At 48.1% G+C, this 24404-nt stretch overlaps 2 protein-coding genes across 4 annotated transcripts in view; one reads left to right on the forward strand and one right to left on the reverse strand.

The window, feature by feature from the left end:
* Positions 1-23213, forward strand: part of ANO10 (anoctamin 10) — a 213205-nt gene extending 189992 nt beyond the window's left edge. For 2 of the 3 annotated variants that reach the window (XM_079934520.1, XM_079934522.1), the window contains one exon: positions 23075-23213. In XM_079934520.1, the coding sequence (XP_079790646.1) occupies positions 23075-23143 (69 nt within the window). In that variant the 3' untranslated portion in view covers positions 23144-23213. The remainder of the gene's footprint in view (positions 1-23074) is intronic. The other variant, XM_079934521.1, reaches the window with a different exon arrangement.
* LOC307193054 (uncharacterized protein) lies at positions 14502-22411 on the reverse strand. The gene is made up of 6 exons (XM_079934524.1): positions 22277-22411; positions 21580-21745; positions 21114-21260; positions 19933-20031; positions 19495-19607; positions 14502-18145 (listed from the first exon to the last, which is right to left on the reverse strand). Exons 1-6 carry the CDS (start codon positions 22297-22299, stop codon positions 18049-18051), a joined length of 645 nt encoding a protein of 214 aa, XP_079790650.1. The 5' UTR covers positions 22300-22411; the 3' UTR covers positions 14502-18048.
* Positions 23214-24404: the final 1191 nt, after the last annotated feature.

A 24404-nucleotide genomic window follows, 5' to 3' on the forward strand; every position in this document is an offset into this window, starting at 1 on the left:
CAGTAGAATTCTTGCAGATATTCAAAAGGAAAAGAACTTTCTACAATTCCCGATATAGGGCCGTCTCCAAGATTTATTTTGCAAGATGCAGAATAGGACATATTATGCGACCCTCTGTATTAACAACAAGAAAGTCGATATTTCAGAAATACCCCACGCCGATATTTGGGGAAAAAAAGATTTCTGAAAGAATGATCACGAAATTGGTAATGTAATAAGAGGAGGGACTGGGGTACAAAGATGGGGGTGAATTTTTTTCACAATATATATTTTTAGTGCTTGATTCTTTTCAACTAGGTACGCGCATTTTAAAAATAGAATTATCTTTTAAAGTCGTTCGGAAGGATTCATTTGAGAGAGAGGTTGAGTAATCAGGAGAGGAGAGAGAGAAGTGACCCCCTCCCGCCTCTCTGGCCAGGACCCCTTGACCCTTGATTATGCTATTGACCAGAGCTTTATGAAATCAAGCATATTTTTACTTCAAATGAAATTTGGTGACGTTCCATCTTAACCATCCCCTATATCTATTGCTGGAGAACAAACGACCCCAGAACAAACATTCACCCCCTCACAGTGTCTATATCTGCACGTGGCTCCTGGGTGCCTCTCGAGGCTGTAATCAAGGAGTCGGCCAGGGCTGCAGGCGTCAGGGCTGACTCGGGGGGGCACCCCTCCCCAGCCCACAGCCTCTGGGCAGGGACATCAGTTCCTCAGCACGTGGGCTGCTCACACCGGGCAGCTGACTCCCGTCAAGAGCCAGCAAGCGAGAGAGGGAGCCCCCGGGACGGAAGCCGCAGCCTCTTTGTAACCTCGTCTCGGAAGTGACGTCCCCTCACTGTGCCGTGCTCTGTTGTCTAGAAGTGAGTCACTGGGTCCAGCCCACACTCTGGGAGAGGGGCTTCCGCAGGGAGAAGGAGGGCATTACTGGGGGCCCTCTTAGAGGCTGCCCACCACCTGTCCCCCAGTTCAGCTCAGTGGAACGCTTGTTGATATGCTCCCGTTCTATCGCAGTTCATCAAAATCATGTCTGCCGTGAACACAAGGAAAGCCGTGCGTTCATCACTATCTGCTTTTCCTCAGAATAACCAGTTGTTCTTTTATCATTCTTTAGTAATGCTTTAGGGACTCCCAGCTGTTTTTATACTTTGTGGATTCCATCAACTTGATAAAATTTGGGAAGTCTGATAAAATAGGAAATGACCATCACTTCACCCTTCAAAATCATTAGGGAACATTTTCCTATACTATGTAAGAAAAAGGCCTTGTTTTTAGGAAGTATATACTGATGTAACTAGGGGCAAAGGGGGGTGTTGTCTGCCACTTACTCTCAAATGAGTAAGAAAAAAATAATATAAAGAGAATGATAAACAGGGAAAAATGGAAGCAGTTGGTACATCTGAGTAAGCGTATTTAAGATCCTTACACTATGCTTGCAATTTTTCTGTCAGTTTGAAATAATAGCAAATTTTAAAGTTTGGAAAAAAAATTCTCAGGCCCCTCCCCAGACCTGCTAAATGAAAAGTGGGACCTCATCTTATGAAAGATCCTCAGATACATTCTGATTACTGATCATCAAGGTTTGGGTCTCACTGCCTCAGAGCCCATCTCACTCTGCTCTTAAAGCTGCTGCGTAGGGATTTCCCCGGTGGCGCAGTGGTTAAGCATCGCCTGCCAATGCAGGGGACACAGGTTCGATCCCTGGTCTGGGAAGATGCCACATGCCATAGAACAACTAAGCTCATGCGCCACAACTACTGAGGCTGTGCTCTAGCCCACGAACCGCAACTACTGAGCCCGTGTGCCACGACTACTAAAGCCTGTGCGCTCTAGGGCCCACGTGCTGCAACTACTGAATCCCGTGTGCCTAGAGCCCGTGCTCCGCAACAAGAGAAGCCACTGCAATGAGAAGCCTGTGCACCGCAAGGAAGGGTAGCCCCCGCTCATCGCAACTAAAGAAAGCCTGCGCGCAGCAATGAAGCCCCAACGCAGCCAAAAACAGCTGCTGCGTAGAGCATCTGAAATCGCCAAGTGGACTTTTGCGTCTTTGGTAGAGGAGGTCGTCCACGGGCTGGTGTTCATCCCCTCACCAGCACCCTTGGCTCTCCTTCAGCGGTAGAATTGGCTCTCTGAGGGACGGGGATTTCGATGGCACAGGGGACTCTAATTTTGAAGCCTGGGGAAGAAAGGAGCCCCTGGGATGTGTTCGTGGTCGCTGTGAAGGGTAGATGCAGTTGGTCTCAGCACAGAGCTGTGCATCCACCCCAGCCTGCCTCTTGGGCTCCCCCACAATTCTGGGCCACATCTTGATCAGCCCCGTACAGGGGCCCTGGCTGAGCTTATCTAGTGAGTGACCCTGTCCTGGGGAGCCCACCGTCCGGTAGGGAAGCCACAGGCAGCCCAGGGGGGAGCACAGGGTGGGGCCTGGCAGCGAGGCTTCGTGGGAGGTGTGACACATGAGTGGCTTTGAAGAGCAGCAGGAATTCACAGGTGCGTGTAAAGCCGTGGGACCCTGAGACTAGTCACCTGCTGCCAGGTCCCTGTGCTGGTCCCGGAGGTCGGGAGTGAGTGCCAAGCGCCGCCTGCTGCCCTGCCCTCGGGGCTGAGGGCGGTAGGGAGGGGACTAGAGAACCAGGAGAAGAGGCCCGCGAGGTGGGTTCAAGGGCCAGTCCGGTGTGCCAACCTGGCCGGAAGCCCAGGGGTCTCCCACTCTCCCGGGGGCTGCAGGCTCTTCACAGCATGAAGCATGCTTAGCTCAGTAGTAGATGCCACCGGTGGGGTCAGTGGGGCTCTGCTTCCCGGGGGACGGACAGCAGTCCCTGGAGGGCGTGGGGTGAGCTTGAGTTTGCACCTGAGGAGGGCCTTGCTTGGAAAGAGCCGTCCTCTCATTATGTTGAGGCCTTTGGGCCCTGACTCACCTGCTGGTTTGTGTTGTTCCATTGCCCTCAGGCACGTTTTCCTCTGTGGCCCCGGTTACTCCCTCCCAGCCCAGGACACGTGGCTGCTGGGCTGCGTGCGCCTGGGGAGTGGCTGGCTTTTCTGGCCCGCCCGAGGGAGCCTCGATACCGGTGCCAGTTCCTTTTGGAAAATAGGAGCGGTGGGGCTTTGTCCCTGAGCTTATGTTATTAATCATTATGGATGCTATTCTCGTCCCTTCCAGTGGTTGCCATGCCCTCTTAATTAAGCCTATATGAGTAAGAGCATTTATCTGCGTGGCTTGCCACGTACTTACCTGGAATGCTTGGTTCAAAGGGTAAAAGAATATACATACCCACAACCTGGAACAACTGCATAACTATCTGTTTGGTGCAAGCTTGTTTGTTTGACTTGTCCAAAACAACTTACGGAAACACTGGTTTGCTTCCCCCTCCTAGAGCTGTGTCACCTAACTGTGAATCAGCTGTGGGCTTTGCTAGGTGACTCAGAATCACTTCACCCAAACCTGGCCGCGTGCTCCTGAAACATCTACCCCATCTCCTCTTAACAAAATGACGTGCAGGTCGTTCAGGGTAACAGGCAAGAATCGTCTGTAGTTTATGACTTCTACCAAGGGATTCCCTGTTAGCAAACAGCTTCTCTCTTAACGCTCTCTGCTCTTCTTGGCTTCACGCAACGAAACAGCATTCATGGTAGAGGAAGAACTGAACAGTTGAAGACATGTTTAATTCAACACCTACTGGAAGGATCAGCTTGTGTTTCTAAATAACAGAGCAAGCAGGCTGAGTTCTGACCAACTCGAAACAGTGTGACTTTTGGTTAGAGCCTTTGTCAGAACCCAAGTATGAGGCTCAAGCAGGGTTGTGCTGGCTGACAGCTTAACCTGAACGGTGACTGGGATCCGCTTTTCCAAAGGTTGGACTAAAGAGAACACTGATCACGTGGGCTAGATGCTGTCTTTCTAGAACTTTCCAGTCTCTGAAAAGTGTGTCATGGAGTCAGAGGAGGAAGCCATTGCTGCTCTCAAAGCATAAACTACAGGCACGTTTCAGACTTAGAAGCGGCGAGTAGAAGCAGGTGGAATTGGAACGAAGCTTCTTTTCTGAGGTGATTTTAGGAGCCTCACGACGTGCGTTTTACTGCTGCTTCCCGTTAAGTACACTCTTCTGAATGTGCCTTGTAGATAGAGCTACAATATTTTAGCCCTAGCTTTTACTGTCTTTCTGAATTCACAATTTTCTTTTCAGTAACGCACCTGAATTTTGGTAATACTGGCCTCACCTAGAGAACCAAGAACATCTTCTAAATTCACCCATGTGTTTTGGGCCTAAGAAAAATCAGAACTTTTCTGTTTCCATTGGGTGAACGAAGTATGACCCTGTGATATTACATCCAGAATAATACATTTGCTTTTACTATGTTTCCATTATTTTGGAAAGAACCGCAGAGATCCTTGGGACTGTGGTCAGAAACAGAGACGAGCTCATGCACCTGCACTGTGGTCTCGCAGCGCCTCGCTCTGACCCACTTCCCTCCCATCTGGGCATCCTGGGAGCATTGCCCTTCAAGGCCGAGAGGGGCACGTGTGTAATGCACTAGGCAGTCAACCCATGATTGATTCCATAATTAGTTTCAGCAAAATTCTGTAATCACTGCAATTCTGAAGATCCCGTCTCAGCCCATCTAACACCGCACACGCCACAGGCCAAGTCTCGCCAAAGCACTCGCACACCCAGGAGAAGCCCACTGTGGTTTGGGTAGGCTGTACTTGGGGTGGGGGGTGTCAGCCACAGATGCTCCGATTTCTTCATGCAGGCTCTGGGCTCTGATCACACTGGGATCTTGGATTCTTTGCTCTCGAAGACCTCGAGAGTACACGTCTGCAAAGAATTCATTTCTACTTCGCAGACGAAGCTGTGCTGCTGTCCTCACGCAGGTGTTTCTGTTGTGCACACACATCGTTATGGCCTGTTCCTCTAAGAAACGTTAGCATCCAGTGTCAGATGTCAGTATAAAAGGGGAAGTGGGAAACCCACAGATATTTCCCCTGCGGTTCGGTGCTATGGGGACTCCGGACAGATTTCAATGGCCTGTTGTCACCCACTGGGACAGCATTGTGTCACTTCAGTTCTAGATGTCAGAAACAATTGACTGGCTGCCCGGGTGTGTGCAGGGCCCTGTGATGGAGCAGCGAGGAGTGGGCCGGGCCAGTGCCATCAGCCTGTGTGGCTGTCAGCACGGGGCACAGGGCCTGCCACTCAGCCAGGAGGGATGCAGGTGATGGGGAATTCAAGTGGAATGAAAGACGCAGGGGTGAAGCAGGAACTAATCCTACTTCATGAGGCTTAGAGGTGGGAATCACTGGGAATCATCTGTTCTGAGCAAAAGGAAATCAAGAGGATGAAGGTTCGAGTCCCTGCCTAGCACTTAGGGTGTTTTTCTTGGAGAAAAAGATCATGCATGACCATCAGCTGTTCCTGGCTCCAACTTGACCCAGGCAGTGCCACTCGGCAGCCACGGGCACCCAGGTGGCCATTCCTACCCACCACGGGACAGGACCCGCCGCCCCAGGGGTGGAGGGCACATGTTCATCTCTTGGGCATGGAGGCAGTAAAGTCACAGTCAATATTATGGTTATTGGCCTGGTTTTGTCATGATGTTGACTTTGAGATATTAGGTGACACGAATGGAGGACATAGATGTTTGTGTTTATCAAAGGGCCACACCCTGTTTAGGTGGGGAGAAAACCCAGCACTGCTGGGGACGATCCCAAGGGTGATGGGGAACTCCAGTGCTTTCTCTGCGGCCTGAAGTCGTGCCTGCGTTTTACAAGGGGTGACGGGTGAGGCGTTTCTGCAGGCGGGAGCCCCCTCTGCAGGGAGCAAGGGCCCAAGTGCCTGCACAGGCAGGTGCCTAGAAAGGGGTGCAGACACCGTGGGCACAGATGCAGCCACTCACACTCTCCTGCTGTCTTTTTCCTGGTGGTGACCATCAGTGTTTTCTTAGATTAGACGCTATTCCCCCTTGATATTAAGAAAAATGTTTATTTTAAATTAAAAAAATTGTTTTGGTTGAAACCCTGGTGTGGGCAGTGGACTATTTCCTCCATTTCGTTTAGTGAACTGTTTACCTCAGCCTTTTATTTTTCTAAACTCTGGGTTTCTCTTTCATGCCACAGTGAAATTGCATCCCCTCATACTCTGAGACTCGGGACTCACTGAAGGAGCCTGGGGGGGGGGTTGTGGCGGGGGCGTTCTTTGGAGCCTCCCCTTGTGGGTTGGTGCCTGTTCACATCCCGTCCCCCAGCCTGAGCCCTGAGCCCTGGAGTGTTCTTGCCCATCAACTTAGGACACATTAAAGATGAGGCCTGACCAAGATCATTGTCGCAGATTTGGCTGTTACAGACCCCTCTGGGTCTCATCTCCCAAGTAACCCGGGTGACCTGTGTGCTACGCATGGGGCTTCCTGACCTCGACAAGCTCGTGCTGCAGAAGAACACTGCCCCCGTCCTTGGCTCCCAGGCTTCCAGACAGGAAGGGAGAGGTGTCTTGCAGGCCCAGCACACCCTTGCTCCCAGGCCTCTGCCTGCATTCAGATCAAGAGGAGGCTGGTTCCTGAGCACGTGAGGCTGTGAAAGTCTTGTCCAGGACGCACTTCCTGCAGAACAGATGCCGCTGGTCATCTGGATGATCTGAACAACTGGGTTAGTGTCCTGGTAGCATCAGTGAATGTGTCAGTGTCATGGGCTGATGGTAACATATCAATCAGATTGTCAACCTCTCTCTTCCGATAGACCGTCGCCCAGGACCATATTGTAGCAGAACCTGGACAGAGGATTTCCTCCTGCATTTCAGTTTGCAAAATAACATCACACCTAGAGGTCTAGTTACTATACTGAGTGATGCCTTTGAAAAAGTAACTCAATTTTTAAAAGAAACTTAGTCATCAGTCCTCTGATGTGGGGGTAAACTGATCACTATATTATTTTTACATGAATACTTGATAAAATACGAAATGCTCTTTTCCCTTTCTTCCACAGAATTGGTGTCGCCTTTGTCTGTCTTTTCTGTCCTGCCATCTCGGGTCATCCCTGTCACGTCACTCTTGCCTTTGTCACCTTTTGTGGTCACAATGCACATTACATGATGTGATGTTCCTGAAGTATCCATTGTGGTTTATATATATATATTTATATTTATATTTATATTATTTTTATTTCCTTATGATTAGTCATAGCTTGTTTTTGATCTTAGGGACACTGATTCTTTTTATTTCCAGTTACACTTCTCTTATACAAATTCCGTCTGCCTTCTGACCTGATCCTACACGGTGGGACCAACTGCTCCGGGCCCCGGAGTGGCCAGTGTTAAGGCACCGTCAGCCGAAGCCTGGCCTCGAGCCACTGCTCTATTGTCCCCCTTTGTGGATGTCCTCCAGAGCCCACAACTCTTCTTCTCCACTCTCATATCTGGATGTTTCCAGATTACATCCGTTCAACTCAGCTGCCTCTTAAGCAGCATCCGTTACCACTTTTCTCTCCTCCTCTAGTAAAGGAGATGTCGCTGATCGTCACCTTCCTTGTTCTTGGATCATTCATGAACGTTTCTACTCCCTCTTTACGTGTTTAGTAAATTGCACTGTGTTGCCAGGTTTAGGTTTGCTCATTCTCTACATTTCCCTCTGTTGGAGTTGCTCTCTTAAGCTCTTCACCCATCACTAGCTTTCTTTTCCATGTTTTAGCTGTTCAAGTGCTTGTGATTTTGCCACCTAACTTTCCCACTACATTTTCCACACTTTCTTGTTCTTTGCCTTTGTTTAGAAGCCTTTCTTTAAAACATACTCACACGGATTTCTGTTCTTTTTTTTAAATTAACTCTTAAACTTCCTTTCCAGAATTTTAGGCAACTTTTAAAATCTTGCTTAAATTTGTGCTTAAAGGTCAGAATAGGGTAAACATGGTGTGTTCTAGAGCCAGATTCCCTCGGTTTAGAGATTTAGCTGAAGCAGAAAAAAGTCTGCGCCAGGTGGGACAGGACAAGATTTCAGCCTCACCAAGAATTTCCAAGATACAGGCAGACCTTCACAGGATGGAAGTGTGGTCCATCCAAATCCGAATCTCACAGCACAGGTGAACCCAGTGGATAATGGGGTGATGTTATAATAGTCCCAAACCAGCACAGAGTCCGGACGCACCATCAGGCAAGAGCCAGGCAGCCGCAGGTCAGTAGCCTGGGCTCTGGAGCCACGTGGCCTGGGCTCAAACCTCCTCTGAGCTGTGTGACCTCGGGCAGGTTTCTCAACCTCCCTGTGCCTCAGTTTCATCTTTAAGTTGTTGATAATGGTGTGCCTCTCATCGGGCGGTTCCAAGGAGCAAATGAGTTAGTATATGTATAGTTTAGAACAGCGCCTAGTAGGTAATGTAAGTGGTGGTCACTGTAAATTAAGTTACATGCAGGTAATAGAATGTAACAGACATTAAAAGTTATATCAACAAAGCAAGAGGAAAAAGGTTTTGACATACAAGCTTGGTTAGAAGTGCAGGAGATGGGGAGGGGGGAGGGGGGAGGTCAGTAACCAAGACTCCCATGCAGCTGGCACAGAGGAACGTGTATGGAGCACAGGGACTCGGGGACGCTGCCTGAGCCCCACAGCCTGCAGGAAGCAATCTGTAGGGAGTGTGTCCACCCCACGCTAAGGCCCGGGAGCCCAAGGAGGGGTTTGTTAGACTTACCACTTAGTGATTTCATGTGGATTTTGGATAAATGGGAAGGATCCCATGTTAGGGTGCCCATAACTTGGAGAAAATATTAGCACCCACTGGTAGAGTATGAAAGGACAGCGGTGATGAGCAGCTCTGATGAGGGCTTTTCGCTCCTAATAATGTTTCCGAAACCCAGGGAGGTGGGTCAGCCTCTCCTCAGTTTTGCTTTGTCATCTTTTGTTAGTGCCTTGCAGCCACCTGTGCACCTTTGGGCCTGTAGCACTGGCAGATCTGTAATGATCTTAACAGCCCTGACTGGCTGTAGCTAAATCAGATGCGCAAGCCTCCCTGCTCCAGCAGCGTCAGCGCAAGTGCACACCTGAGGGTGGTTGAGAAGCAAGCCTCTGGCTTCTGCAGGGCCCCTCACTCTCAACTGAAAGTAATTTGCATTCTCAAAATATCTGCGAAGTTTTCTTTTAAAGTGCCTTTAACTTTCGGGAATTTCAATCTGAAGCCCAAATAATATGCGGAGAACACAGGCTCAAAAGGTGATGTTTCAAAAAATTTCTTTATTAAACTACAGTTGATTTACAATATTGTGTTAGTTTCAGGTGTACAGCTTCAGATTCTTTTTTCAGTATAGGTTATTACAAGGTATTGAATATAGTTCCCTGTGCTATACAGTAGACCTTGTTGTTTACCCATCCTCCATATAACAGTTTACACCTGCTAATCCCACACTCCCAGTCCTTCCCTCTCCCTTGGCAACCACCAGTCTGTTCTCTATGTCTGTGAGTCTGTTTCTGTTTCACAGATAAGTTCATTTGTGTCATATTTTAGATTCTACATATAAGTGGTATCACATGGTATATGTCTATTCTGATTTACTTAGTATGATAATCTCCAGGTCCATCCATGTTGCTGCAGATGACATTATTTCATTCTTTTTATGGCTGAGTAGTATTCCATTATATATATGTACCACATCTTTATCCATTCATCTGTTGATGGACATTTAGGTTGCCTCCATGTCTTGGCTATTGTGAATAGTGCTGCTGTGAACATTGGGGTGCATGTATCTTTTCCAGCTATGGTTTCCTCCAGATATATGCCCAGGAGTGGGATTGCTGGATCATATGGCATTTCTATTTTTAGTTTTTTAAGGAACCTCCATATTGTTTTCCCTAGTGGCTGTACCAATTTACATTCCCACCAGCAGCATAGGACGGTTCCCTTTTCTCCATACCCTCTCTAGCATTTATTATTTGCAGACTTTTTAATGATGGCCATTCTGACCAGTGTGAGGTGACACCTCATTGTAGTTTTTTAAATTAATTTATTTATTTTTGGCTGTGTTGGGTCTTCATTGCTGCGCACGGGCTTTCTCTAGTTGCGGCAAGCAGGGGGCTACTCTTGGTTGTGATGCACGGGCTTCTCATTGCGATGGCTTCTCTTTGTTGCAGAGCGCAGGCTCTAGGTACATGGGCTTCGGTAGTTGTGGTGCGCAGGCTCGGTAGTTGTGGCACATGGGCTTAGTTGCTCCGCGGCATGTGGGATCTTCCCGGACCAGGGCTTGAACCCATGTTGGCAGGCAGATTCTTAACCACTGTGCCACCAGGGAAGTCCCCTCATTGTAGTTTTGATTTGCATTTCTCTAATTATTAGCAATATGGAGGATCTTTTCATGTACCTGCTGGCCATCTGTATGTCTTCTTTGGAAAAATGTCTATTTAGGTCTTCTGCTCATTTTTGATTGGGTTGTTTGTTTTTTTGATACTGAGTTGCATGAGCTGTCTGTGTATTTTGGAAATTAAGCCCTTGTCAGTCACATTGTTTGCAAATATTTTCTCCCAGTCTGTAGGTTATCTTTTCATTTTGTTTATAGTTTCCATTGCTGTGCAAAAGCTTATAAGTTTGATTAGATCCCTTTTTTTTTTTAATTTCTTTTGCCTTGGGAGACCTAAGAAAATTTTACTGCAATTTATGTCCAAGAATGTTCTGCCTATGTTCTCTTCTAGGAGCATTATGGTGTCATGTCTTATATTTAAGTCTTTAAGCCATTTCGAGTTTATTTTTGTGCGTAGTGTAAGGGTGTGTTCTAACTTTACTGACTTACATGTGGCTGTCCAGCTTTCCCAACACCACTTGCTGAAGAGGCTGTCTTTTCTCCCTTGTACAGTCTTGCCTCCTTTGTTGAAGATTAATTGACTACGTGTGTGGGTTTATTTCGTTTATTATGTTCCATTGATGTTATGTGTCTGTTTTTGTGCCAATATCACGCTGTTTTAATTACTGTAGCTTTGTAGTGTTGTCTAAAGTCTGGGAGAGTTATGCCTCCATCTTTGTTTTTTCCCTCAGAATTGCTTTGGCAATTCTGGGTCTTTTGTGGTTCCATATAAATTTTAGGATTATTTGTTCTAGTTCTGTGAAAAATGTCACGGGTAATTTGATAAGGATCACATTAAATCTGTAGATTGCTTTGGGTTGTGTGGCCATTTTAACAATATTAATTTTTCCAATCCAGTAGCAGGGGATATTTTTCTATTTCTTTGTATTATCTTCAATTTCATTTATCAGTGTTTTACAGTTCCCAGCATATAGGTCTTTCACATCCTTGGTTAGGTTTATTCTAGATTTTTTTTTTTGGCGGGGCGGGGGGACACACACTATTTTAAATGGAATTGTTTTTTACTTTCCACTTCTGATATTTCATTGTCAGTATAAAGAAATGCAACAGATTTCTGTATATTGTTCTTGTATCCTGCTGCCTTGCTGAATTAATTTATTAGTTCTAATAGTTTTTGTGTGGAGTCTCTAGGGTTTTCTATATAGAGCATCCTTTCACCTGCATACAATGACAATTTTACCTCTTCCCATTTTATTTCTTTTTCTTATCTGATTACTGTATTAAGACTTCCAATACTATGTCAAATAGAAGTGGTGAGAGTGGACGTCCTTGTCTCATTCCAGAATTTAGCAGGAAGCCTTTCAGCTTTTCACCATTGAGTATTATATTGGCTATGGATTTGTTGTAAATGGCTTTTATTATGTTGAGATATGTTCCCTCTGTACCCATTTTGGTGAGATTTTTTATCATGAATGGATGTTGAATTTTATCAAATGCTTTTTCTGCATCTATTGATGATCATGTGGTTTTTTACTTTTCTTTTGTTGATGTGGTGTATCACATTGATCCATTTGTGTTTCGAACCATCTTTGTGACCCTGGAATGAATCCGACTTGATCATGGCATATGATCCTTCTTATGTGTCATCGGATTCTGTTTGCTAATATTTTGCTGAGGATTTTTGCATCTATATTCATCAGAGATATTGGCCTGTAATATTCTTTTTTGGTAGTATCTTTGATTTTGACATCAGGGTGATGGTGGCTTCATAGAATGACTTTGGGAGTGTTCCCACCTCTTCAGTCTTTTGGAAGAGTTTGAGAAGAATAGGTATGAGTTCTTTGTATGTTTGGTAGAATTCCCCAGTGAAGCCATCCAGTTCTGGACTTCTGTTTGCAGGGTGTTTTTTAAATTACAAATTCTATTTCATTTCTAGCGATCAGTCTGTTCAAATTATCTGTTTCTTGATTCAGTTCTGGCCGACTGCATGTTTCAAGAAACTTGTCCACATCTTCTAGGTTGTCTGTTTTGTTGGCATATGATTTCTTATGGTTTTTTGAATTTCTGTGGTATCAGTTCTTATTTCTCCTCTTTCATTTATTTCTTGTTTTATTTGGTTCCTCTCTTTTCTTTGTGGTGAGCCTTTCGTCTTCTCTTTTCTTCTTGATGATCCCTGGTGGCCAGAGTTTGTTGATTTTGTTTATCCTTTCAAAAAAACAGCTCTTGGTTTTTTATTGATTTTTTTCTATTTTTTTTTATCTCTTTTATTTCCTCTCTGATCTTTATTATTTCCTTCCTTCTGCTGACTTTAGGTTTTGTTTCTTCTTTTTCTAATTCTTTTAGGTTGTCTATTTGAGATTTTTCTTGTTTTTTTGAAGAAGGCCTGTATCACTATGAACTTCCCCTCTTAGGATTGTTTTTGCTGCATCCCATAGATTTTGTATGGTTGTGTTTTCACTGTCATTTGTCTCAAGGTATTTTTTAATTTTCTCTTTGATTTCATCACTGACCCATTGGTTTTTTAGTAGCTTGTTGGTTAGTCTCCATGTAGTCATTTTTTTCTCATTTCTCTTTCTCTGGTTGATTTCTAGTTTCATGCCATTGTAGTCAGAGAAGATGCTTGAAATAATTTCTGTCCTTTTAAATTTGTTGAGGCTCGTTTTGTGCCCTAGTATGTAGTCCATCCTAGAGAATGTTCCATGTGCACTTGAAAACAGTGTGTATTCTGGTTTTTTTAGACTGAGGTCCTGTAGATATTAATTAAGTCTAACTGTTCTATTGTGTCATTTAGAGTCTTTGTTTCCTTTTTGAGCCTGGAAGATCTGTCCACTGACGTCAGTGGAGTGTTAAAATCTCCTACTATTATTGTGTTCCCATCAATTTCTCCTTTTAACGTTTGTTAGTATTTGTTTTAATGTATTTATGTGCTCCTATATTGGATGCATTTATATTATATAATATTAATAAGAATATTATAACAAGTATAATATTCTCTTCTTGTATTGATCCTTTCATCATTTTATAGTGTCCTTTTTTGTCTTTCTTTATGGCCTTTGTTTCAAAGTTTATTTTGTCTGATATGGGTATTGCAACCCTCGCTGTCTTGTTGTTTCCATTTGCACAAAATATCTTTTTCCATCCCTTCAATCTATGTGGATCTCTTGTAGGCAGCATGTTGTAGGTTCTTGTTTTATTATCTAATCTGTCACTCTATGTCTTTTGATTGGAGTGTTTAGTTCATAGACATTTAAGATAATTTATTGATAGGTATGTATTTATTGCCATTTTAAACCTTGTTTTCCAGTTGATTTTGTATTTCTTCTTTGTTCCTTCTTTTTGTTTTTCCTTTTGTGCTTTGATAATTTTCTTTTGTATTACACTTGAGTTCTTTTCTTATTGGTTTTTGTGAATCTATTGTATGTTTTTTTATTTTTTAATTTAATTTTTTTATACAGCAGGTTCTTATTAGTCATCAATTTTATATACATCAGTGTATACATGTCAATCCCAATCGCCCAATTCAACACACCCCCACATCCACCCCCCCCGCCACTTTCCCCGCTTGGTGTCCATATGTTTGTTCTCTACATCTGTGTCTCAATTTCTGCCCTGCAAACCGGTTCATCTGTACCATTTTTCTAGGTTCCACATATATGCGTTAATATACGATATTTGTTTTTCTCTTTCTGACTTACTTCACTCTGTATGACAGTCTCTGGATCCATCCACGTCTCAACAAATGACCCAATTTCGTTCCTTTTATGGCTGAGTAATATTCCATTGTATATATGCACCACATCTTCTTTATCCATTTGTCTGTCGATGGGCATTTAGGTTGCTTCAATGACCTGGCTATTGTACTGGCTATTGTAAATAGTGCTGCATTGAACATTGGGATGCATGTGTCTTTTTGAATTATGGTTTTCTCTGGGTATATGCCCAGTAGTGGGATGGCTGGATCATATGGTAATTCATTTTTAGTTTTTTAAGGAACCTCCATACTGTTCTCCATAGTGGCTGTATCAATTTACATTCCTACCAACAGTGCAAGAGGGTTCCCTTTTCTCCACACGCTCTCCAGCATTTGTTGTTTGTAGATTTTCTGATGATGCCCATTCTCACTGGTGTGAGGTGATACCTCATTGTAGTTTTGATTTGCATTTCTCTAATAATTAGTGATGTTGAGCAGCTTTTCATGTGCTTCTTGGCCATCTGTATGTCTTCTATGGAGAAATGTCTATTTAGATCTTCTGCCCATTTTTGGATTGGGTTGTTTTTAATACTGAGCTGCATGAGCTGTTTATATATTTTGGAGATTAATCCTTTGTCCATTGATTCATTTGCAAATATTTTCTCCCATTCTGAGGGCTGTCTTTTTGTCTTGTTTATGGTTTCCTTTGCTGTGCAAAATTCATTAGGTCCCATTTGTTTATTTTTGTTTTTATTTCCATTACTCTAGAAGGTGGATCAAAAAAGATCTTGCTGTGATTTATGTCAAAGAGTGTTCTTCCTATGTTTTCCTCTAAGAGTTTTATAGTGTCTGGTCTTACATTTAGGTCTCTAATCCATTTTGAGGTTTTTTTTGTGTGTATGGTGTTAGGGAGTGTTCTAATTTCATTCTTTTACATGTATCTGTCCACTTTTCCCAGCACCACTTATTGAAGAGACTGTCTTTTCTCCATTGTATATCCTTGCCTCCTTTGTCATAGATTAGTTGACCATAGGTGCTTGGGTTTATCTCTGGGCTTTCTATCTTGTTCCATTGATCTATGTTTCTGTTACTGTATGTTTTTAATTTGTGGTTACCCTGGTTTTCAAATATGGTAACCCATAGCTATAACTACTTGCTTTAGACTGATAGTCATGAAAGCTCTACATTCTAAAAGATGTACATTATCCTACTACCCTTCTCCACATTTTGATGTCCATTTTACATCTTCATGTTTATCCATTTGCTGTTCCTTGTAGTTGTAATCACATTCAGAAAATTAAAAAAAAAAAATTTTAATCTATATACTGGCTTATTTAACTGACCTTCAATCCTTTTATATATCTGCCTTTCCTATTGTGATTTTCCCCTTTCTTATAGGTTCTTGCTTCATTTCTATTTAAAGAAGACCTTTCAATATTTCTTTTAGGATAGGGTTAGTATTGCTGTATTCTTTTAGTTTTTGATTGAGAAATTCTTTATCTCTTCTTTTAATCTAAATGATAATCTTGCTGGGTAGAGTATCCTAGGTTGCAGAGTTTTCCCTTTCAGGACTTTGAATAGAGCTTGCCACTCCCTTCTGGCCTGCAATGTTTCTGTAGAGAAATCAGTTGATAGCCTTATGGGGGTTCCCTTGTAACTGGCTCTTTTTCTCTTGCTGCCTTTAGAATCCTCTCTTTAACTTTTGCCATTTTAATTATATGTCTTGGTGTGGGACTCTCTGTACTTCTTGTCCCTGGATATCTGTTTCCTTCTTTAGGTTTGGAAAGTTTTCAGCCATAATTTCTTCAAATACATCTTGATCCCCTTTTCCCTTTCTTCGCCTTCTGGAATTCCTATTATGTGTAGATTGGCACACTTTATATTATCCTGTATGTCTCGTATGTTGCTTTCATTTTTTTCATTTGTCTTTCTGTCTGCTGTTCTGATTGGGTGACTTCTGTTATTCTTACAGATCACTTTTCGTTCTTCTGCATTATTTAGTTTGCTATTTATTGCCTTTAGCTCGGTTTTTATCTTGGCAATTGAGTTGTCTAATTTTGATTGTCTCTTTATGCTTTCTAGTTCCTTGTTACAGTGATCTCCATTTCTACTGACAGCCTTTCTTAATTCCTTTAGCATTTTTATTACCTCCTTTTTGAACTCAGCGGTTTGGTAGACTGGAGAGGTCTGTTTCATTGTTTTATCTTTTGGGGACTTCTTTTTTTCTTTTAATTGGGAGTACTTCCTCTGCTTTGTCATTTTACTTTCATTTCTCTTATGCTAAGAATTTAGGAGAAACAGTTACGTACTGTGGTCTTGAAAGGCTGCTTTTATGTGGGAGCATCCTTTGTAAGGATGTAAGTCCAATATTTTTGATGCGAGGGCTACATCTGGTGTGGATGCCTGCCATGACTTTGCTCAGAGCGTGCCGGCCACTGTCCCCTTGATAAGGGGTGTGTTTGGTGCTGTGGTGACCAGAGCCTGCACTGGATATTGGGCGGGGCTTCCTCTTTGGTTGTCACAGCCCTGTCGGGGGTAGGGTTTGCTCCCCAGTTGTTGGAGTAAAAGCCCCCAGGTCCGGTTCTAAGCTGCAGTGTGAGGTAGGTGAGACTGGAGCACTCCCCCTGGAAAGGAGTTGCTGGGTGTTCCTCTGCAGGACCTGTTTGCTGGGACAGGCAACTCTGTGACACCACCCGTCACCTGGTGTGCACACCCACAAAATCAGCCTACCCTCTACTGCCAGAGCGTGTGCGTCAGCTCTGCCTGCCTTCATCATGTGCACACTCACAAAGTGGGAGCTCCGGAAGCTGTGCCCACTGTGAGCATGGTGTGAATGAGGCTTCCATGACGGACCCACGCTCTGTCCCACACACACCCCCATTTGCAGCCTGGACCACATCCTAGGCCCTTCGGGCTATGTCCAAATAGCCAAACCAAGTCCTCTCCTCGAGTCTGTCCGCTGAAGCCCGAGTTTCAGCACCCAGGCACTGCGCACACCAGTAAGTGCATGTCTTGGGCTGGGAAGTGTGGTGACGTGGCAGCAGTCAGTGTCGGTTCCTCTCTATCCTGCTTGTAAGCAAGCCAGTCTGTGCACACTCCTCTTGGGCAAATCCCAGGCTCCTGCAGCTACCTATCTGTCCTGGCTGAGCTCCCAGCCGGCGAAGGAGGTTCCCAGGGTAAGGAAACCATTCCTCTTTCATGGCTCCCTCCCAGGAGCACAGGTCCCACCTTGATTCCCCCCTTTTTTCCCTTTAGTCTTACCAGGTTACATGGGGATCTTTCTTACAGCTTCAGTTGTATGAGATCTTCTGCCCGCTTTCAGTTGGTATTCACTGTTTGTTCTTTCAGGCGACTTCTCTTTTTCTTTTAATGGGGACTGCTTCCTCCACTTTTTCATTTAGCACTTTCAGTTGGTGTTCTGTGAGAATTGTTCCAGTTGTAGATGTATTTTTGACGTATTTGTGGGGGGAGGTGAGCTCCACGTCCTTCTGCCCTGCCACCTTGATCTCCTCCTCCCAAAAGATGATTTAAGAAGTAGATATTTTCTTTAAGTTGAACTGACATTTGTCTTCCCCAGGATCAGCTCATGCAGTTAATGAACTCGTGGACACTGGCATCTCACTGGTTGGGTGAGCTGGGCCTGGCCACCAGGTCCGGGAGCTGGGTTTGGACCTTCTTGGAGGAGTCTTGGTTTCCAGCTGGGACCAAGATGATGATCTGGCAACTCTCCTGGTGGCCCTTGACTTTCCCCTGTCATCTTCTCTCCACCCAGCTCTACCTGCATACCACCTTCCCTTCGCCAGAACCACCCCTGAGGGCTTGGGGGGCTGAGATTCCTGTCTCCACTGGGTGACATCCTGAGGGGCTGGACCCAGGTCAGGGCAGGGAACCATCTGGAACTCCAAAATCCTGAAACTTCTGACATACAGCCCATGTTACGGTGTGTTTCCTATGACCCTATACACGTGACGGGCACATTTATGGTCCAGAAAGTGACGCTGACTTCAAGAACATGAATGTGTCTCGTTTATGCACCCACGAGAAGGGAGGCTTTACCTGTCTGTGCTGTTCTCGGTGAGGTTATCGGCTGAGCTGTCAGCTCTGGCTGCTGCTGTAGGCTTGGAGCTGGGCTTGGTTGCTCTTCCACAGGCATCTGTGGAGCACCGACTTGGTGCCGGAGCTTCTGCAGGCCCTGGGGGCAGAGTCAGGAGACCAGTTATTAGATGGGATAGAATGTTTAAAGCAGAAAAAAAAAAACAAAGTTCACATAGACAATGAAAAACCAGATGGTCTGAGTGGAGTGCAGGAATTAAAATAAAGGGATGTGACGGTGACGGGAGACCCCTCTGGGGTAAGTGATTTGGGACGGCTTATCTGGGGGAAGACAGGCTGAGGAGCAAAGCTCAGTGGCAGGGCAGGCGAGGCAGATGGTGATGGGCCTGCGGGAAGGAGGAGCTAGACTGGAGGCCGCGGGGCTGTGAGAGAAAAGTGGAGGCTTGAGTTTTCATCTCGAGTCTTTGGGAAACCCCTGTAGTGGCATGTTCTGGTCCCGTTTTAAAACATGGCTTGGGCTGCGTTTGCACAAGCGTGGGAAAGTTTGGGAGGTGGTTTCGGTGCAGCAGGGGCGACAGCCCTAAGGTAGGAGTTGGGAGGAATGGGGTGTGCTTGGCAGGTGGAGTCGACAGGACCCGATGGGGAGGGGCAGAGAGTCATCCAGGGTGACGCCTGCAGTTTGGGTCCGAGTAGCTGGCTGGTAGTGGTCCCTGAGATGGGGGCGACTGGGAGAAAAGTTGGCCGGGGTGGAGGTGAGGGATTCAGAGCGCTGGCCTGTTTGGGTGTCAGCAAATCTCACACTTCTGCATTTTGTCAAATGGTAAAATGAACCAACCCCTCCAGAGGGAGAGGAGGTGGATGTGACTCCCCGCTGGTGCTGTCCCTGCACCTTGCTGCCCCTCCACCCACTGCTTGGGGTTGTCAGAGCCTGATGGCATCGCCAGGCCCAGGACAGATCTGGAGTTTTTAACTGTTACTTCCGAACGTGTTCAGCCTGCTGCTTGTTTGAGGAACTTTCCTCTAGATCTAACAGACAAAAATTGTTTTTGTGAAAATGTGGTACTTCAAAAGGCCTGTTCTCTACTTCCCTTTTCACCTGAATTGCCAGACCCTTGCTTAATTCTGCCCTGACTCTAAGTACATGACCTCAAACAAGTGACAGGATAGAGGAGACATGCTTGTGGTTGCCGGGGTGGATGGGGAGGGAGGGCACAGCTGTGCACGAAGGAAGTGCCCTCTCCTGCTGGCCCCGCCCACAGTGGGCGGGGCTTCCTTCCAGGCAGTGGTTCTCTACCCCAGCTGTGCATAGAATCATCCAGGGGAGCTTTGCTAACCCCCAGGCCACACCCCAGCCCATTAAATCAGGACGGAGTGGGGTAGGGGAAGCAGGGATGGGTGATGGCAGCGCTGTCACCAGGACTGTGCACCTGAGGCTGGCGGGACTCAGGGACCCTGGTTCCCCAGGTGCTGTTGCTGAGCTGAACTGACCTGAGAACCCAGTTCATGTTTGAGCTGCTGTCGTGGGATGAGATGGCCTGGCCGCAGAGGCCCTCAGCCTGGCTCCAGCCACTCAGCTCCACACTCAGAGAGACTGGAGGCCTCTAGCAAACAAACAGGAAGAGATGAATGCACAGGTTTGGCCTGTCCCCAGCCAAGACCTGCCCAGATAGAGTCCTTCTGGGCAGGTGGTTGTTGCTTTGGGGCAAGGAGTAATGGAATAGCTGCTAACAGATTGAAAATGGCGCAATACTGTAATCAACTGATTTCCTGAGCGATGTGAGTAGAAGGATCCCAAAACTGACTATGGGCTCAGCGAGGCAGAGTCTCTGCTGCGAGCCCGGGAGGATGAAGCCCCGTCTGAGGACTGCAGGTCTCAGAACACACTTCTGTACTTCTCCACAGGGAAGAAGGGATCTGGTTACTCACCGTTTCTCGGGTTAGGCTGCATGTCTGGCCAGCACGCGTAGTGATTCGGTTCCTGTTGCAGGCAGACCTCCGAGATACCCTGGGCTTGGTTCCAGGCCACTGCAATAAAGCGAGTCACGTGAATTTTTGGTTTTCCAACGTATATGAACGTTATGCTTACACAGCATTATGTCTATAAAAACAGTGTACATACCTTAGTTAGAAACTAATGCTGTTTGAAAAATGGCACCAACAGAATTGCTCAACACAGGATTGCCACAAACCTTCAATTTGTAAAAAACTCAATTTCTGCGAAGCACAGTGAAACAAGGTCCACCTGTATAATCATTGCTAATAATGATGCCAGAAATCAGTCTGTGCTTTTTAGAGAGTAATTTGGAGCGTGAGTGTTTTAATGAAGCATGAGTTGAGAAAAATTTCGTTCTCTCTTCATTCTGGTGCTTTTTATAGGGAAGAAGGCAGGACTTTTATCCTGCTTGTATTTTTAATAAGGTTTTGATTGAAGAATCCCCAAAGAAGCCAGTTTTTTCACCCCACCCTCCAGGCGGGGCAGCTAAAGAGAAGACGCCAAAGAGCTGAGCTGCAGGAGGCAGCGGTGAGGCCCTGAGGGGACGGCGCCTCCCCGCCAGAGCACACACGGTGGCCTGGATCTGCCCAGCATGGCCCGCAACGCCGGCTTGCGTGCTGGTGAAGGATGGCAGACAGCAAACCAGTGACTCCCCGCCCTGGGTTTGTCCACGGAGAAACTTCGAGGGCTTGCTGAAAGTTCAGAGAGTCCTGGGTCCCTCTACAAGCCAGCATGACGGCATCTTAGCATCTCGGGGAGGTACCAAGAGTCTGCATTTAACAAGGTCTCAGGACCCTTAAGTGACCACAGGACCAAATGATCACCAGGGTTCCTTCAGAGCAGCAATTTCGTGCTTCTGGAGTTAGTTCTGCCAATGCCCACCATTTCACCAGTAGGCGAGGATGTGGAAAGCTTCGCTGGGGCGGGGGGCAGTTGCATTACAAGTTACATGACCACACACTGAGGGGATCCAGACCCAAGAGCAGTGGGCAGCGGCCGGTTGACCCAGAAGAAGCTGTCTCGAGGCCAGATGGCATCTGACCCCATCTTTCAGGCAGGAGCCGAGCAGGCCTGCCCCATTTGTGCAGGAAAGGTTGCGGCGTCGCTCACTGACCTCAAATCCAGTTGAACTCTTCACCTCAGGCAGGCGGGCCGTTGCAGTTTGTTTCCTCTTGGCTGCTGGGTTTCTTCTTTGGGCTTTAGCTGCAGGTCTTAAGTTCTGGTCCTGCTCCCTGCCACTTCCCAGGGCCTCGGCACTGTGCTGAGGAAGGCCAGGTAGAGGTCATGGGGGCATAATAAGCCTTCCCGCCCCCCACGGGCCACGTTGCCTTTGGGGATCACAGAGCTCTGTGAGGCAGATCGAGCCCTGAGGGACCCAGCCATGGGACGGCCGGGGTGGGGGGGGTGGAGTGGGGTTGGCTCGACCCAGAGGCCTGGGGGCCTGTCACTCTTCAGCTTCAGAAGCAGCCTTGCTCCAGGACAGGCGAGGAAAGGGCACGAGTGGAGACAGGAGCTCCTGTGTAGACTGCCTGAGGCATGAGGGGCGGGGGGTGGGGGGTGGTCCCTGCCCCGGTTCCTACCTTTGCTTCCAGCGGCGCAATTAAGTGTAGATGAGCCTGTGATATCCAGGAACCTCTACCCTTAGGAGCTGCCCTCAGCAGGGCAGGCACTGCGGGTGGGCAGTCGTCCAAGCCCAGTGGGTTCTGAGTCTCTTCCCCGGCCTGGGCCAAGCCCCCAACCTGGGACCTGAAAGAAGAGGCATCTTCGAGAAGCTAGGTCACTTGGGGCTGGGTCATTCAGGGCAGAGGGCCCGTCAGATGGCTGCCCTCGGCCTCGCAAGGTCTGCGGGACGCTCTGGCCTGACGCCAAGGGGCTCCCCGCTCCGCAGCCACGCACGCAGGGTGGGCTGTTTGCAGCTCACAGGGAGCCTCGAAGGCTTGTGGAGGGCAAGTGTGGCTGGTAGATTCTGTGACAAACTAGGGAATGTCGTATCCTCATTTTGATGCTAGTTTAGTTAAATTTATGTCGCTTTTAGTTTCTTATGGTTACTTGTCAAATCAGGAAATAGATTCATCTTCTGTGCCTCACCCCCTTTCTGTCTCTCATAAATAGACATGTTTAAAGGTCTCGTAAGTATTAAATGACACCAGCTGCAAGAGTCTGAAGTGCATCTGGGGGGAAATACTACATTTTACATCAGTAGTTGACAGTCGAAGTGGGCTCGTGAGAGGACGGGAGACATGAGTAACAGAAAAGGTAGCAGAGGCAAAAACTAACCTCTGGGGGCATTCGGGTGGCATGGCCGTTCTGCTTCTCCAGGTTTGTGAACTAAATCACACCGTCTCCGCCGTCCTGTCAGGCTGAAGGTCGCATAAACCCCGCAGCTGAGGGGTGCCTGCTCTAGGCCTGCTCAGAGGCTGCGGGAAGAGCCCGTCCCCACTCGGCACCTCCCCCATCAGGAGCCGTCCCCCAGACCTAGGCAGGCCCCTCCCCAGCCCAGATGGACAGGGGCCAGCTGCCGGGAGCCCATCTCGGCACGGCCCTGCGGAAGGCAGAACAGGCTAGAAGAGAGGAGGACTGACCGGAGTAACGGGGGGCCTCCTGAGATGCTACAGGCCTAAAGGAGAGGGAAGGAAGCAGGTTGCAGCAGGAGGCAGAGGCGTTTGACTTGCAGTCTGTGAACCGGCCTCCTCTCCCCGAAAGCCGGCGGGAGTGTGCGCCGTGTCCAGCCCGTGTGGTGTTTGGGGATCCCAAGAGGGGCAGCCAGGTACCCGGGCACCAGCAGCGTTTGTGCTCAGAGTCTTGTTTTCTCCATAAGTAAATAGCTGTTATCAGAAATCTCCGTGTGTATTTTAAGCCAAATCCCAAAGGAGTTATTCATTGGTTCAGTACCCAGGGCAGAGCTCTATGCACGCTGTCCAGCACCCAGGGCACAGAGGCGGCCGGGGCCCCGGGACTGGAGCAGCAGGACTCCCGCCGCCCCGGGGCCGTGATGCCGGAGCGGGGCCTGGGCCGCCCCTGAGGCGCCACTGCCCAGCCTCATGTGACTCAGCGTGTCCTGTGTTCTCTCAACAGCAGATGAAGCACGTGGCCGAGAACCTGAAAGAGGACTGGAGGGAAGGCGGGAAGGAGGAGGCGCCCTGAGGGCCGGTGGAGCCAGCGGGCGCCCTCCCCGCGTGGAGCCCCGCACGCACGCACGCACGCCGCCCAACCTTGCTCTGGAGCCGCCGCTGCCCAGCCTGGCACGTGGGCGAACCGCCAGCTCCCCGGGTTGCCCTCACGGTGACCGTCGGGTCAGCAGGCGGGGCGTCCAGCGAGGTGGCGTTGCCGACGCTCAACGACGCGAGGTGCCTCTCTCTGGCTCTGTCCTGCTCTATGTTCACAGACCCTTTATTCACGGAACAGAGGTCACCAAGCTATTAAAGGCCTCATGCCCGCCTGACGCCTCCTTCCGTGTGTGGATGGAGCAGCCCGTCTGCTCCGAGCTGGGTCGTGGAAGGGGGAGCCGCCAGGGCAGCCGAGGGCCGGGCCCGCCTCGAGGCTGGGCCGCTTCCAAGGCGTGCGGAAGCCCCAGGGGTCCTCGGGAGGTTCTGCTGCCGCTGGGCCTTCCCTGGGGGTGCGCGGCAGGGGCCGCTGGGCTACCTTCAGCACAGCCGGCCGGCTGGGCCACAACTGGGGGGGCTGTCCCGGCTGTGCCCGCAGGGGTGCAGCTCCCTCGCCAGCACAGCAGCCCCCATCCCCCCGGAAACCGCCCTCCGGGCTCCTGGCTCTGGTCCAGCCCCGGGGACCACCCCGCTCGGGCCAGGCCTGGCTTCCTTTCCCACCAGCTGCTCAAAGTGCCCCAGACAACAGCCAGCCCCGCCCCACTGGGGCCCTCATAGCCAGGACACCGGGCCCATCTCGGGAAGGCCGGGAAGGGCGGGCAGGTCTAGACCCGTGTCCCTCGCTCCGAGCCCGGCCCCTCGGTTCCCTCCTTCACATCACGACTGGGGTGGCCACGGCAGGCCCGCTCCACGCATGTTTTTGGAAGCCCAGCTCTCCCGTCTGCTCCGCGTGGTTCAGCGGGTGCTGCCAGACTGTCGTCTTTGCCAGCATGGACGCCTGTGGTCAGCCTTGCCCTGCCCCCTTGGTTGAGGCCTTGCATGGCACAAGTACTCACTGGTGGTTCCGTGCTCGATGGACACTTTCTAGAGCATTCTTGTGTCTTAAAACACCAGGGAACGATAGCCGCCACTCCAGTCCTGAGCCGCCAAGAGCTTCCCTGCAATTCCAGCCTGGGCGCCTGTGTTTGCTGGGAAAGGAGAAAGCTCAGGTGGGTCCTTGGACCCAGCCGTCTCCCCCAGATCGGGTTTTGGGGACCAGTCACATGAGTGCAGTTGGGTGTGAGGCGGTGGGTTCCGGGTGG

Source organism: Stenella coeruleoalba, assembly GCF_951394435.1.
Source record: "Stenella coeruleoalba genome assembly, chromosome: 10".
Lineage (NCBI taxonomy): Eukaryota > Metazoa > Chordata > Mammalia > Artiodactyla > Delphinidae > Stenella > Stenella coeruleoalba.

Excerpts from the sequence above, each read along its gene's own strand:
- LOC307193054 (XM_079934524.1), bottom strand. The coding sequence starts at position 22,299 with ATGCCACCCGAATGCCCCCAGAG. Across the intron at positions 21,261-21,579 it reads TTGCGCCGCTGGAAGCAAAG|CACAGTGCCGAGGCCCTGGG; the intron begins GTAGGAACCGGG and ends GGCCTTCCTCAG. Across the intron at positions 20,032-21,113 it reads AGAGTTCAACTGGATTTGAG|TGGCCTGGAACCAAGCCCAG; the intron begins GTCAGTGAGCGA and ends GCTTTATTGCAG.